Source organism: Centroberyx affinis, unplaced genomic scaffold, assembly GCF_046629955.1.
Source record: "Centroberyx affinis isolate AG114_WGS23_722 - 3 ecotype Tasmania unplaced genomic scaffold, CSIRO-AGI_Caff_v1 ptg007319l_1, whole genome shotgun sequence".
NCBI classification, from domain to species: Eukaryota; Metazoa; Chordata; class Actinopteri; order Beryciformes; family Berycidae; genus Centroberyx; species Centroberyx affinis.
The window spans coordinates 224053-240758 of NW_027283696.1; the positions used below are offsets into that span (position 1 = coordinate 224053).

At 41.6% G+C, this 16706-nt stretch overlaps 1 protein-coding gene across 1 annotated transcript; it reads left to right on the plus strand.

Moving 5' to 3' along the window:
* The first annotated feature begins 73 nt into the window (after window positions 1–73).
* LOC139639459 (aminopeptidase N-like) lies at window positions 74–15736 on the plus strand. Its single transcript, XM_071513555.1, has 18 exons — window positions 74–249; window positions 5669–6420; window positions 6673–6815; window positions 7429–7568; window positions 7893–8019; window positions 9061–9215; window positions 9752–9865; window positions 10082–10225; window positions 10760–10825; window positions 11537–11602; window positions 11737–11912; window positions 12252–12328; window positions 12544–12677; window positions 13960–14015; window positions 14109–14256; window positions 14960–15051; window positions 15243–15353; window positions 15486–15736. The coding sequence occupies exons 2-18, from the start codon at window positions 5798–5800 to the stop codon at window positions 15655–15657; spliced, it is 2544 nt and encodes an 847-aa protein (XP_071369656.1). The 5' UTR covers window positions 74–249; window positions 5669–5797; the 3' UTR covers window positions 15658–15736.
* The last annotated feature ends 970 nt before the right edge of the window (window positions 15737–16706 follow it).

Below are 16706 nucleotides of genomic sequence, written 5' to 3' on the forward strand. Positions count from 1 at the left end.
ACAGGCGCATTCTTTCAACCCCCCTCCCACTAATGCAGGGAAGGTTTTTGTGGAACTGGAGGGATTTCCCCCCCCTCCCAACATCGCTCCTCTAGGAAAACCTGTGGCAGCTTTCACCACCTCCCACCTCCGCCCTCACAGATGGAGAAGGAGTGTTTCCCATCAGCCAGGATCATTCCAGCTCAACCTCCACGTCTCGCACAGACTTAACACAGTGCCTGTAGTGCACATCCAGCTGCAGAGGGTTTGGTATGTAGTGTTTTCTCCTTTATCTGATATTTGAGAAGTTTGTGTTTATCCACTACACAGCGTCAAAAGTGGCTTAATTGCCACGTTGCATGCTTTGTATGTTTCAGCTTGCCGTGGCAAAGTTGATGTAAACGTATCAGACACTGGAGCTGCCTGTGTGTTACAGCGTTATTTCCCATCTGGTGCAATATTTCCCTGCTGCTTTTACACAAAAGGAGGTTTCTTAGAAATGGGTCCGCAGAGAGAAGTGGCTGTGGGGTTCTCAGGGTTGTGACTGAGCACCGACTTCAGTAAATATGGTTTATTACATCCACAGTGAGTTATAGTTTTGTAAGCAGAGTGTATGGAAACAGTGACAGCATAACAAAGTCTGGGATAGGTTGGCATGAATCAGTACCAAGTTATAAAGTCGCAAATCCGGTTCATGACTGTTACTTTTCTCTGCCTTCCTCTTTCACTCTCCGTTTCATACCATCCGATTAAAAGTAAATATAGTAAATAATATAATAATCTACGAGTAACCACACCTTGAAATGGTATGCATATTGTAAATGGAGTGCTTGTCAAATGCTTATTGAGTAGGAAGTAATTCATCCTGTCCTTCAGTCCCACTCTGACCATTAGGACTGCTTGGCTCTATGTGAGGTTTATCGTCATCTGTCATCCGTTCTGGGAAGCTGACATCCAGCACGGGATCTGCTGGATGTAAACTCTGCAGCTCCTTCAGCTGGGCCACTAACACACTGGCCAGAGTTTATCTGGCTAGCGTTGAGCTGGTAATGGTTACCACATGGCATTCATAGTGAAGGCCACAGGTTCATGTGCAAGTTGAGGTTGTGACAAGGTGTTTCTGCACGTGTTTAAGATAAGATGAACTTTACTGATCCCTAACCTAATTGGGTCAAAGGATAGAGGTTTAGTTTGGAGAACAAAGAGTAAAAGAGGGAATGAGGGATATAAGTAAAATGAGAGTGTCTGTAATAGTAATCAAATGTTTCTTCACGATAGCCATAATAAAATTTACTTTAGGATGGCAAACACAACAGGGTGGTCACATGGTCTTCTTGTTGCCATTTCTTCACTTCAAATATGTGACTTTTGGACCCCAAGAAAAACATTCCCATTCACAGGATTACTCCCCTTTCTACTGGCACAGGGCCAGTGCTAGTGGTTTTTGTTTTGCTCGGATCTCATGTTAAGTTGGTCTACAGTGACAGTCAGGACATAAGAAACCATTACCCAGCTGGAATGCTGAATCTATTCTATTGTTTTCACGCATTTACTATTTCAACAGTTTTATCATGTTTCAACTGTGACATAATTAATCTTTGACTGTTTGTATACACCGCACCTAGAACAGAACCTTTGCTATGGAGTCACAAGTCATAGTTTAGTCATCATAAAATGACACATATGGACATGTCAGCGTTTACCTTTGTGTTTTGCAGCCGTTGGTGGTCAGTGGTAAGATTCAGATTTAAGAAAAGGTTGTTGCACTAAACCTTATTTTTTTATGCTGACACAAGCCTTATTCTAAACATTAGTCACCTAATATTGAGACATTTTGGCTAAAATGTAATGATTCTTTTTATATTTATTTCACATTTATTTCCTCAAGGTCTGATAGCAATACAGCCCACCACAGCTCAACGATAGAAGGAACATTCCGTTATGATTATGATTTAAGATGATCATTATCGCAATCATTTTTAGGAAGTAATTATAGTTAGTAATTATTTGTAAATGAGCATTACGACAGCAGCAAATTAGTGTCTGGGAACTTAGTGTATTTCAACTGATATCTTAACATTTTCCAAATGCAGAAAATACCTGTTGAGAAATTAACTGTAGATGCCTTCCTCCGTTTGGCATGGCCTGGCAGAAGCACTGCTGACTGGGTCTAGTGTGTTTCATATTAGAGAGCAATCCTTTAGAATGGCTTACGTTTGTGTGGTCTTAGGCTGCGGTGGATTTAATCAAGTCCATTATATCCAGATGCTCAGGCCTTATGGGATCCCAAACTCACATAGCTGATGTGAGTTTGGGATCCCATGAGTTTATCTACTAACTTGGATATGTTAGTAGATAAAGTTGTATGTCAAATTTTTAACGCCTTAAGGGCTAATTGATCTTTGCTCTGCAGGTCCCTGCTTCATCATAAAATGTTTGTATAGTCTCAAGCATGTCTTATCACTGCTACACCTCACTTGGCCTCTCTCGCCAACTGCCTGAGAGTAGGCTGAAATCCCTTCTGGCCAACCGTTTACCTGCCCAGTTTGTTGGGATACAAAGGCTGCATTGTTAGAATTCATTGGGATTCAGATTTACATCTTCACATCTTGCTGTGACCTGCGCTGTTGAACTTTTTCCTCCAAAATGTCTTCATACTCACGATCTGAGTCGGGCTCGAACATGTACGGTCTTGGAGCGGCAGCCATTATGCTAATGTACTGTTGTTAGTTTACTCTCTCCAAAGGAAGAGGGGGCAGGCCCTCCAGAACGGCCAGCCAATCAGAGCGGTAGCTCATTAGCATAAGAAGCTGCTTAGCCTATGTAAAACGATATTGTCTTGTAGGTTAACTGGTGTGCAAATCAGATGTGTTTATCACAAGAGCATGATAATTAATTGAGGCTACTATGTTAGCTAGCTAATAAGCTGTCATCTAAACACAAAATTGCTCAGATTCATCAGTGGTGAAACACTCGCTTCCCGGTCAAAAATAACACCGAAATGAACCAAGATGCACGTTTAGATATACAAGCAGCTGTTCACAACTGCTGCCCAAGAGTTGAGGACCTATGGTGGTTTACGTCACCTGAAAGCCCTGCTCTATACTGCAGTGTTTTAGAACTGTATTATCACTGCACATGGGCTTACTATCAGCTGAACCAGCACAGTTACTGATAACTCTGGGTGTTTCTGTTCTGTTCCCTGGATGCTGATTATATGATGATGCAGAGTAAGAGGAAATACAGGCTATCAGATAAAAAGGGAGGGAGGATTATGTCACTGGAAAAAATTTTCAGTGTCAGGGTGTTGTAACTTTAAATAGGCTAGTAAATGTGATGTCTTCCACTGTCCCTTCACGTGAGGTCCTATCCTGTGTTTCAGTATGTACTGTACTACTATGTTAGGTGTTATTATTGATCTCAGAAATTAAAGTGATTCAGATTTTGATGATGTAGAGTGGGAAGTATAGAGTCTATGTCCCTCAAAGGGGAGAATTATGTCACTGGAAAGTTTTGGTGCAGTCGCATTAAGATGCTGTATTTATGTTGCAGTCAGTTCATGATAACCATCGGAACGACTACGGAAAAGCATCAACTTGTTCCTTCTTTCAAACTCATTTGAAGCTATGGAGACACTGTGATTCAATTCTACTGACTTTGGTTGCTTAATATTACTTCATAGGGAAGTGTGAACGTTTCTTTCCCCTGACCTGTCATTCTTATATCAGTACTCAGAATTCATTATGAATAAATTCCAGCCTTCTACTCTCTACAGCTAGATGCAAGAACTGCAGATTATCCATTATAACATTTATGGACCTTGTTTTATTGAATCTCTTCCAATATGATGAGATATGAGATATGATGAACATTTATGTTCTTCCAGTAGGTTATATGAGCCTGGACTACATAAAAAGTGTTGGACAGCAGTGATTAAAGATTATCGAGGGTTAAACTCAAACATATCAGTTGTAAATACTGCTATTGCTAAGGGAATTAACAATAGTCTATAAAGTCCCGTTGATCCCCCAGTGATCAAAGCTCTTTGTTTTAATTGAATTGTTCTTTCATGTCTACAGAAGTGATTACATTATTATTATTCAATCATCCAGATATGGTCATGTCTATTCAGTCTCCTATTGGCTACCATCTCTTACACACATGCTCCTGATTGGTGGATGCATCTTATTGTTCAGGCAGTTTCTCTGTTATCTATTAAAACAGATTTAGCTGTTGTTCCCCACCATTCTGTTAGCTTTAGATGTTCGGTGTGTCTAGAAAAATCTAGACACACCCTTTAACTACCGTGACAGAATTGACTTTCAAATGAAATGTAATGGACAAACATGTAGCCAAAATAATCAATTCATTAACACAAATGCATAGGGACAAAATTAAGGGTGCAAGTGCATCAACAAAAAACAAAGGGTTAAACGTCAATGTTAGACGTCAAAGTTCATGCTTTCATCAGTGTTCTATGGAGATCAAACACACTGCTCATTGAGATAAGACTCCCTACCTAGATGAGAGAATTGACAGCAGGTGAGTCACTTCAACTTCCTCACACTTACCAATACATAGATCAACCTAGCTTATCAACCAGAGGTGGAGATCTGAGATCAGTCAGTGAATACAGTCCCCTCGCAGTGAACATCCCACAGCATTCTGACTTAACAAGCAAAGCAATGTATAAACATATCAATAAAGTAAACAGAACCCAGAGAATCAAAACTGCCAGAATCCATAATTTAGCCCCCCTCAACAGCAATCATACAATAAAAACAAATAATCAATTTCAATAATCTCTTCCATTTGTGCGCTCTACCATTGCCACTCCTCAGCAGACATATTAATTGGGTCAAATGTGCTAAAACTTTCCTGTCACATGTCTACCCCATTCCAACACAAAATGCTTGTGCGGACAGTTTAGTAGATCAGAATTGGCACTTTGACGTGTGCAACGGCACCAGAAACACTTATTAAATACTGTATGGCCCCAAGTGCGATACCCAGAGAAGCACTTCTTGGTTCAAGGTTTTGCTTGTAGCATTTTTAAACATATATCATTGTCATATTAATTATGATACTTTGTATAATCACCGTTAACAAATGAGATGATTGGTAGTCTCTATCTCTCGCCAGTGGTACTGTTAATATTAGTGTTCATTTAAGACCAAATTTCTCATACCCCAGTTTCTCCCTGTTGCAAAGAGGATGTTGTTGCTATTTGTCCCCTCCCCCTGGTTCATGTCTTTCACTTTACTGAAGAGGTTAAACATGTTGGAAGTGATTTGTCCATTGCCCTTTCACTTCTTCCACCATCTGCCATTACCATAACCTTTGAATATTCTAGCTCCACTCCTCGTCCTCACCCTGTTGTGTTCTGTAGTATCCCTTTGTGTTCTAAAGCAATCCAGCAGTTGTAGAGGCTGCCTAGGTCTTATTGGTGTCTTGTTGATGGTCTTGTTTGTTTTATGGTCATTATACAAATGTTTCAAAATCAATGTGGTAATAATTTATTGATGTTAAATTGCTACACACGGTGCTTTTAACAATGAAACATTAATGACAATTTGGAACATGGCCTTTAGATTGTACTGTGCACCAGTACTTGACATTTAGGAATCTGAGAATTGCTGAGCTGCGAACTGGATGACTGAGGTCTTTCCATCTTTCCATCTCTCCTTAGGTGTTATGGAAATGTGTTTTTTGCCATGTTAATAGCTCAGCCATTAACAGAGCAGGGAAGAGACCTGCTGCCTTGAAAGAACACAAACTGAGATCCCTCAGATTTCTGCTCTGACCTCCTGTATCGGCCATGGGGAAAGGCTACTACATCAGTAAAAACCTGGGCCTGGTGGGGATCATCCTGGCGGCTGTCGCTGTGGCTACCATCATAGCTCTGTCCGTAGTCTATGACCAGGAGAAGGCTAGAAACCAAAGGAGGCCTGGAGATGGAGCAGCAGGCAGCACCACCATGCCTACACCCTCTACCACCTCCTTCTCCTCCACCACCCCTTCCACCCCTAAGGAGCCCTGGGAGCGCTACAGACTCCCTGACTCCCTCTCTCCCGTCTCCTACAATGTGACCCTGTGGCCTCGGCTGGAGCCCGACGCCGGCGGCCTGTACGTCTTCAGCGGACGCTCGGCGGTGGTCTTCAGATGCGAGAAGGAAACCGACCTCATCCTCATCCACTCCATCAAGCTGAACCTCACCACCTTCCAGGGACACCACGCCAAGCTGAGCGGCCTGGACGGAGCGGTCGCGCCCGGCATACAGAAGTCTTGGCTGGTGGTGAAGACGGAGTATCTGGTTCTTCAGCTGAATGGCAGACTAGCCATAGGAAGGTCCTACGTTCTTTACACTGAGTTCCAGGGGGAGCTGGCAGACGACCTGGAGGGCTTCTATAGGAGCGAATACATGGACGACGGTGTGAAGAAGTAAGCAATCTTTCACACGTAGCAAAAGAATAAAACTAAAACTAAATCTAAGGCTAAGAAAAATAATATTTTTTAGAATATGTTTTAAACTCACATGCCTTGCTTGTGAATGTTTACACAGTGCACCGTGATTCTCCTCTTTAGAGGCAGTTAATTTTCATGGTTACACTGTTCCTCCTGTTGGGACTTTGGAGTATGTGTCGTTGGATTAATGTTGATTCTGTGTTAATGTTTAATTGGGACATTTTCCAGAGTTGTCGCTACCTCGCAGATGCAGGCGACGTACGCCAGGAAAGCCTTCCCCTGCTTTGACGAGCCAGCAATGAAATCCGTCTTCAACATCACCCTCATCCACGACCAGGACACCGTGGCTCTGTCCAACAGCAGGGACATCGGTCGGTTTCAGAATCAAGGAGTCCCTTTTAATTCCTTTTACACTCAGTGGAAGCAGATTACATTAGATTCAATCACCTTAGATTCAATTAGATGAAACTTTTGTGGGGGAAACCGGGTCAATGTAGAAGCAAATAATAAGATAAAGATAAGAATAGAACAAATACACATATTGAAGATAATACAGTAAATAATTGCAACACAAAGTAGGCCTACACAAATGGTGGATAATACAAGATGTTAAATAAAACGAAGCTCATGAATGTCAGCTTGAAGTCAATGTTCAGGGCATGTTGAAACCGGCTCAGATAGAGTGAGGAGTGCAGTGACGTTGGCAGTGGTTAATGTACTGTGAGTAATTCCTGACAAGTAAATTCAAATTTGAGCAAACATTGCATTACACAGCAACAAAGGGCACAAATAGAGAAAAGAACAAGAGAGAACAAAGACATCACAAATTCTGAGATATGAGACCTCTGTGTTTGTGTGTGTGTGAGAGAGATGTTGACTGTAAATAATGAATAACTTAGGCAACATGTCATGAGAAAATCAACAACTAAATGCTGTTAATGCTAACAGAGACTCTGAGTGCAACTCTTCCCTCTTCCTCTCCAGATGTTGCCGACTCTGTCATTGATGGCGTTGCTGTCAGAAAGACCACATTTGAGCCCACGGAGAGAATGTCCACATATCTGCTGGCGTTCATCGTCAGCGACTTTGCTTACATTGAATCAACCCAAGACAACAATGTGATGGTAAGAAAGCAGTTTTGTAACAGCATTACACCATTTTAAAATCTGACTGCAAAATACAGTTTTAGTTTCTAACATTACATTTCATATTTTAGACATTTAGCTGACTCTCTTATCCAGAGTAACTTGCAATGAGGTCAACTGCAGAATTCAATTCAATTCAAGCAACCAATATTATGGATGACAAGGGTCAGAGGTCACAGTAAAGTATCCTGTAACCCCAGAATGATCATATCAGAGAGAAAAAAAAAAAGAAATAAAATAAGAGCTGAGGAAGGGATTTTTTGTTCAGTTAGTGCTGACTCAAAGCTTCTACATTCTTTGCAGGTTCGAATCTGGGCTCGAAGGAAAGCCATTGATGATGGGCAGGGTGCCTATGCTCTCAATGTTACAGGACCCATTCTTAAATTCTATGAGCGCTACTACAACGCAACATATCCCCTCTCCAAGTCAGGTAGGATAACTCTGCATCAAGATCACTGGCAAACGTTTGCCAATGAAAAACTAAAATGAATTACATTTCCATAATCTCACTGTGCTAGCATTCAGGCTTTGCATTTGGGAAGTTCTACAGCTTGTGTTCACTGTGTCTCAGGCTTTGCACATTTACCTTTTAGTATTCTTATGCAGAGAGACTTCCAAAGAGCACAACAGTAGAATATGCTTCGATTGCTAGATCACCAACATTACAAGCAACCAATATAAGGTCAAGGGTCAGACTAGGTCACAGCACCCAGACAGTAGATGGAACAAATATTACTCTGACCCTAGAATGGTTCTCAAAGCTACTGTATTTTACCTGGGCACGATTTTCAGTCAACCATTATTTAAATCTCGGGAGACACATTGAGGATGGGTTCCTCAGTGACAATGGTGCCAAGAATTACAGTGAGCAATTAAAAACATACACAATCCACAATCAAAGTCGAAGGTAAAGAACAGGTATCAACAGGCTATTTAAACAGGTACAGTTAGACACATCTTGAGACTAGATGAGTCACTAAACAGGTATCGGTGTTTCAGATTTTAACAGGTTTTGCAAAAGCAGGAGCTAAAAGCAGTTTCAGAATTGACTCTAGGAAGAATGAGTCTGGTAGGGCCCAGTGCTCCAGATATGTAATATAAGGAGGTAATCTTCCAATCAGGGCCTTATAAATAAATATGCGCCAGTGCTTGTCCCGCCTCATGTCGATTATCTGAAATAAGACACTGGAGCACTCATTCAAGTCTGCATGTTTGTACAAACTTGAACGAATGGTGGATGGGTGGATCAGGTGTATCAGGTGTATGCCAAATTTACCAGTAAAAAGATGATGCAGAAAAAAGTATATAATGGCAATAAGCAAAACATTAAACTGCCAAATATTTTAATGGTGTGGTGTGACGCTCTATCTATCCAAGAGTTAATGGATCGCATTGGGGCTATATTTTTAGCCTTAGCGGTCCATTTCTCGGGCACTTGAATTTGACTTCCTGATGTCCTTGTCCTCTCCAGATCAGATAGCCCTGCCTGACTTCCACGCTGGTGCAATGGAGAACTGGGGCCTGGTGACGTACAGGGAGACGGCCCTGCTGTACGACCCCATCATCTCCTCCACTGGAAACAAAGAGAGGGTTGTCACTGTCATCTCCCACGAACTGGCCCACATGGTAAGCTACCACATTTCTGTCAAACCACTGACATCACATCCTGTATGACATCACCATATGGCATGTGGTGACACACTGGCACAATTTAGAGGTGGTAAGACCTGTAGCTACAAGCAAAAAGGGTAGGCTACATACCAAATGTGCTTCCTCCACAGCTTTTGCTCATTTGAAGTTAACATTGAGACTTCCCTCATTCTGCCTGGGAACAAGAACAAGTTTACATCGCTAGATTAGCTACAACACTAGCAACTTCTCAGAGTAAATTTGAGTTAATACACACTCTATGGGTAAATTAAATGAACGAGATGAAACTGGATGAAAACTCTGTGGGCCGCTGCACATTGTTTAAACCTCTGTAAACCTTTGTAAAGTTTTGTTTTGCTAGCTAGCTAACTGTAGCAGCTGCCTTGTTCCTATGGCAGCATAAAAACAGTGAGCACCAATGCCAGGCTCCGCCCCAGCGAAATGTGACTGGTTTCCCTGCCTGTCTCCTGGTGTGTTTCCTTACCTGTCTCTGGGTGTGTTGTGTTCTCCAGTGGTTTGGGAACTTGGTGACTCTGAGGTGGTGGAATGACCTGTGGTTAAACGAGGGCTTCGCCTCCTATGTGGAATACCTGGGAGCTGACCATGCCGAGCCCACCTGGGACATTGTAAGAATAATGGCTGTACCTTTAAGAGACTGTAACAGCGAGGCTACACCTAATCAAACATGTATGTTTCAATCTTTATGTTCATGATGGACACCGTGTAGTATGAGAGAGGTAGGGGATTTTGTAATCATATTTCCTCTGGCAGTGTGGCAGTAGCCTATACTGACATGTTGGTTTAGCAGACTGGTTCTTACTCATCTCTCTGCTCGGCTACAGAAAGAGCAGATCATTCTCTATGAAGTCCACAAGGTGTTTGCTGTGGACGCCCTGGCCTCCTCCCACCCACTGTCCCGCCAAGAGGAGGAGGTCAATGATCCTGCCCAGATCAGCGAGATGTTCAACACCATCTCCTACAGCAAGGTCTGATCCTCTAATAGGGTTTCATACAGGATCTGATACTGGATCTTATCAATGATGTTTCCCCCATATATATATTCTATACATATCATTTTGTAACAGAACTCTTCATTTACTTTGGGGAGTAAGGAATCTTCATGATTTACTTCATCTGATGAACCATCACAACTGTCACATTTTTTTCAATAAGTTGCTCTTACACAGTATAACACTGGCTCTCAACCTTGGTGGCCTGCAACCCCCCAAAACAAGGCGATGCCTCCTTGTGAGAATGGAGCACTTTGAATCAAAATTATGTTTTCTATTATTAATACATATTTACAGTGCAAATATATGATTTTCACTTTCCATCATCTCTCGATGCCCAAAAATCATGTTTTGAGAACCACCGCAATACAAAATGTTTTCATTTCTATTCTAAGCATATGTATCAACAGGCCAAAAAAATGTAATATCAGCCTTGGATTGAATGCAAGATTCTTTGCTCTGATGAGAAGTTCAGACTAATGAGTTTCTGTGTGTTTGTGCTGTTCCCAGGGGGCGGCGGTGCTGATGATGCTGTCTGAGTTCCTGACTGAGCCTGTGTTTGCCAGAGGAGTCAGTGTGAGTATTAACTCTGAAGACATCATCACTCTATTACTATATGACTGCTACTGTGGTGTGTGAGTTGTGTGTGTGCACTTGTGGTGGTGATGGTCTGTGTGGGTATGACCAAAAATGCTAAATGCGTCAGATGGTCACTGACTACCTGTCTGCTGCTTGCCTACCTGTTGTGTGTATGCGTGTGTGAAATGCATTCCCCTGAATCCTTTTAGATAAAAAATATTTCAGAGTATTATTTTAAATACATGAGAAATAATGCTTAAATGATTCCTCTGGTGTTGGTGAAAGTTAGTCTCAGTTTCCAGATTGGCTTCTCTCCGCTAAAAGCAAATTCCTTTTGCTTTTAGCGTTTTCCTTTTATATTTTACATAATTATCCTAATGTTTGAAAACAGCAGCGTAGCAGAGACCAAACTAGCTTGTTGTTTATCGGTAGCTCAGGAGGTGGGATGAATTGTGGAATGATAAAGCTAGCTTACTCCATGGACTACTTTCAGTGTAGTTGAAGTGCTATGTAAGGCAAGACTTCTGATCTAAACAGACCCAACCGTTCAGGTTGAGGGCTTTCTGAGCATGTGCATTGATTTTAAAAAGTGCCGCTTTCGTCAGTCAGGAACTACTTTTCATTTACAAATAAAATGTATATTGTATGCATTCCCTAACACTGTTACTGATGGCTGGCCTGGTGTTTCTCACTACTTTCTCTCCTCAGTCTTACCTGAATAAGTTTGCCTTCAGCAACACAGTGTATACAGATCTATGGGACCATCTCCAACAGGTTGGTTTGATGACAAACAAACTTAACAGACACAACTTTCAACAGCGACTCGAGTTCATTATTTTATAAGGAATATGAATGCTGTTGGTGTGTGTGTGTGTATGTTCATATCTGCCTGCCGTCTCTGTTGCCAGACAGTAGAAAACACACCAGGTATGCACCTTCCACACACCATCCACGACATCATGAACCGCTGGACTCTCCAGATGGGGTTCCCGGTGGTGACCATCGACACCCGGACAGGAGATATCACCCAGAAACACTTCCTGCTGGACCCAGAATCTGTAGTGGACCGGCCCTCTCAGTTCAAGTAGGAATCAGTTTTACCTTATCCTGTAAGTTCCATGTACAGGATATATGAAGAGTTTAATTCCAAAAACAATATCTTCCATTTGGAAAAACTGACTCCTACTTTCACAAAGCAATAGCTGGCATGAAAGCAAACACACTGTGGCTTGCTGTTATGAGGAGTCTTCAGACCTGGGGGTTCAAAGTCCTGACTGAAGCAAAGTCTTGCCAAAATGGATGTATAATGTTTTGGAATTAAACCCTAGATATAGTATATATATAAAATGTATGCTTGTTAAAACCAGCATCACCATTCAACTTTTACGTTTAGTCATCTGTCTTTTTCTGTGTTTCTGTCCAGTTACACCTGGTTTGTGCCAATTAAATGGATGAAGAGAGGCGTGGAGCAGGAGCAGTACTGGCTCCTTCAAAACACAGGTACAGTCATGTTAACACCCGCTGTGGTCTGGGGATTTAAACCAGTGCTGGTCCGTCACTGATGTGAGCCTCTATTATTACTGATGATTTGACCAGCAAGATCATTCTGCAATCTGTAATTATGTCAACTACTGTACAAACTTGAGATAGACACAGAAACATGGATGCCAGGACAGTGCAATTTATTAATACACAGGGTATGATGTTTTTACCAGACACCCATAGTCCAATGAGAGCATCAGGAGAGGACTGGGTGCTGGCCAACACCAATGTGTCTGGATACTTCAGGGTGAACTATGACCCTGACAACTGGGAGCGTCTCCTCCACCTGCTCAACACCAACCATCAGGTGAGTCACTCACCTCCTCACCTGTCTAATGCTAATGTTTTTAATTACAATGTAAATGCAAGAATATTACATTAATTTTGAGGGTATCTGTGGGCCCTTAAAATGTCAGAAGAAGTCTTAAATTATCTAAATTTAAGGTTTTAAAAAATATTACAATGTCTTCAATCCCTATTAGAGATTGTTTGTATTGACAGGTTTCTTTGTGCTTCATCTCCACTCTTAGATTAATACAGAACAGGGTTAGTAGTACAGTATGCATCCTACCTACTTTACTAAACACAACTGGACTTCATGTCTCTTAACAAATCTTTTCCTATTGTCGTTTATCTTATTCTGCTCATGTATAGTTTCAGAGCTTTCATTAGTTATGTTCAATCAGTAATAGGCTGGCTTTGCCAGCTTTGTTTCTTTATTTTGGATTTTACATTGGTCTTAAATTCAATTCCAGGTAGCATTAAATTTGGCTTTCTGAAACCTGCAGCCAGCCTGATTGTATGCATGATAATAATGAAAAAAACAAAACAAAAAAACGTATCCTGAGTTTTTGCTGAATCAGCAGCTGCTCTGTTTGCTCCAAGTTTGTGTGTGGTTGTGAGGTATATACAGATAGCGAAGCCACCAGATGGTTTTGGTTATGTGTGTGTGTGTGTGTGTTTTGACCCTGGTCAGACAGTGTTCTGCTAAAATTAATTTTGTTTTGTAATTTAGTTAATATGCGATGGGCCTGTAGGTTGCTAGTAGGGTGTCGCTTTGAATCCTGGACCGGCTGGAAAAATCTGGGTGAGGAAAGTGAATAAAAAACGCTCTCTGTTAACATCTACTGTTGAGGTGCCCTTGAGCAAATCACTTCACTACTATCTGCTCCAGTAGAGCTGCTCAGTATCCAACAGTAGAAGACTGTGGCTGTACTGGGCAGCTCCCAGTGTGAATGTGTGAAACTGTTTACTCTTTACACTAGTGTGGAATTGTAGTTACACTGTGGTGTTGTTAGTTGACCAAAGTTGACCTAGTTTCAGGATGTGCCTGAAGTTCCTGCTACAAGGCCATTTGGCTCCAAGCGAACATCAGCTATCAGGCATATGGAGACATGCAGGAGCCATGTCTTGTCATTTTATCTGTCATGTACTTAATTGACCACAATATAGGTCAGACTCCTGTCTGTTTCTGTGCTCCGGTATCAATATCACCATACAACTCTAGTTTGTATTGTAAACACAAATAAATTAAATGTGTGGTATGTGTGAGTGGTAAGAGGCTCACTAATCCTCTTCATCTCCTTCAGGCTATACCAATCATCAACAGAGCACAGATCGTGGATGATGCCTTCAACCTGGCCAGGTGAAAACATTTTCTCACACCCTCGCACACATTACCTCTTCCACGACTTGGTAGTGTGTGTAAAGCATGTGAATGATTTGTTCCTCTCTGTAGAGCCAAAATAATCAACACAACATTGGCCCTGAGAACCACAAAGTTCCTGTTCAATGAGAGAGACTATGTCCCCTGGGAGTCAGCGCTGAGAAACCTCAACTACTACATCGTCATGTTTGACCGCACCGAGGTGTACGGCGCTTTGCAGGTCAGTGCTGCAGCACTGATACTGATACTGAGGCCAATTCTGTTACTGATAATGATACTGATAGTAAAACTAATACCACTACTGCTAATAGTAATACTGATACTAATACTAATAGCACTATTAATATTAATATTAATGCCAGTACTTATACCAATACTTATACTGATACTAATGATGATACTGGTATCAATACTAATGCTACTAATACTAATACTGATACTAATGCTAATACTAATACTAATACAGATATTACTGATACTGACACTGTAATACTGTAATAAACACCAGCACCGCTACCAATACTAAAATTAATACTAATACTCATAGTAATATTAAGATTAATACTACTTATAATACCACTATTACCATTATTATTGCTGTTATTATCTCTTATCACTACATATACTACTTCCACTACTACTCCTAGTACTACTACGACTACTACTACTACTACTACTACTAATAATAACAGTTATAAACTCACTTTTCTATAGTACTTTTCTTCACTAACCCTAACCCTTGCTTCACAAGTATTGTATAGAAAAACAAACATACTAACAAAACATTAAATCAATACAAATCAATAACAATGCTATAGGCGTAAAGGTTTCCTCAACAAGACTAAAGAGAAGTGTAAAAAAGGGGAAGGGGAAGTGAAAAAAGACTGGACTCCAAAACTATTGCAGATATGTTTTTGTTTTAGGGATACTTCAAGAAACAAATCCAACCTCTTTTTGAGCACTTCAAGACACTAACAGCTAATTGGACCAAAGTACCACCGGGACACACCGACCAGTAAGAAGTTTTACACCAGAAAATTTATTTTTTATGAAAGAACAGGTGACTTGCCACCTGATGACTACTCTTGGAGACATAATTAAATTTAATACAGTCTAAAATTAGTCCGATATTACCTTTTCCACATGGAATATTGTTATACTATATTGTAAATTTGTCCATATTTCCTCCTGTATCTCCCTTGTCAGATATAACCAGATCAATGCTATTGGAATGGCCTGCAGTATGGGCGTGGAGGGCTGTAGGGAGCTGACCAAAGGCTGGTTCAGACAGTGGATGGAAAACCCAGGCCACAACCCGTAAGCACAGTGGAGTTTATCTCAACACTCCCCTGTTATAACATTTCTTAGGTGACACTCTTATCCGAGTGACTACTATTATTACTATTTGTTATTGATTTTTTGATTGATGTTTGACATGGTGTTGAGCAGGATCCATCCCAACCTGAAGACCACAGTGTACTGCAGTGCCATAGCCTCCGGCGGCGTGCAGGAATGGGACTTTGCCTGGAGAATGTTCAAGAACGCCACGGTGGCAACTGAGGCCGCCAGACTCAGGTCGGCCATGGCCTGCACAAAAGCTCCCTGGCTTTTGAACAGGTAGGCACATCATCCACACACCTGGGAAGAACCAGTGGTGGGGTTTTTTCCTCATGGCACCTTGGGGAAGAGGTAAATTCAGGTTAGTCAGTCGAACAACATCGAACAAACTACATCACTCCTCTATACCTGTACTCTATCAAACTACATTACAGATGGCTTCCGGTGGCATGCTGTGAAGGCGTCTAGCTCGCACCTAAGTATTCCTCGAAATTACATAAGTTACTTTTTCAGAAGGTTCTTGTAGTATCAAATAAAGTGTGTTAAAAGGATAATATCGAAGACAATCTCCGTGTGCATCTGGCTTGTGCTACATGCCTGGACTAATCACGTCAGGCCACGCCATTGTTTGTCCAACTCCGCAGATGTCGACCACACGCAGTACCTTGATGGATCCAGAATTGCTTGGGAAACTTATCAGAGAAATCGTTCGCGAGGACATTTCCTCTGCACTACATGATAAGTTGAAACCAATACAGGACTCTTTATCCAAGCTTCAAGATGCAGTGTCGGACAGCGCCAATAAAATCAAAGACTTGGAGGAATCAGCCAAAGGAACTGAGATCTGTTTGGCCCAACTGGAGAACGACTTCAAACTGCTTAAAACTCGAAATGAAAAGCTGATGCAGAAAAAGGAGGCGCCTGAGAACCATGGTCGTAAATTTAATATTAGAATTTTTGGACTGAAAGAAGGAGTGGAACAAGGGAAACCGACTGCATATGTAACCAAGCTCCTCCATGACTTGTTTGGCCAAGAGACATTGGGTCCGCTGCCTTTAGTGAATATTGCACACCGCACGGGGCCGACTAAAGGGAACCGTTGTATCATTGCCAGGCTGAATAGCTTTGAAACGAAGAGGACCATACAACGCCTCGTTAGTGAGATGGGGGGGAAACTCCAGTACCACGACCAGAGGATCAGCATGACATGAGTACCAAATTGTGAGAGCATCGCGTTGAATTCAACACCATAAGAAGCCTTCTACGCTCTGCTAAACTGAAACATGGATTGGTCCACCCTGCTAAACTTCTGATTACTTTTGAGAAGGTAAC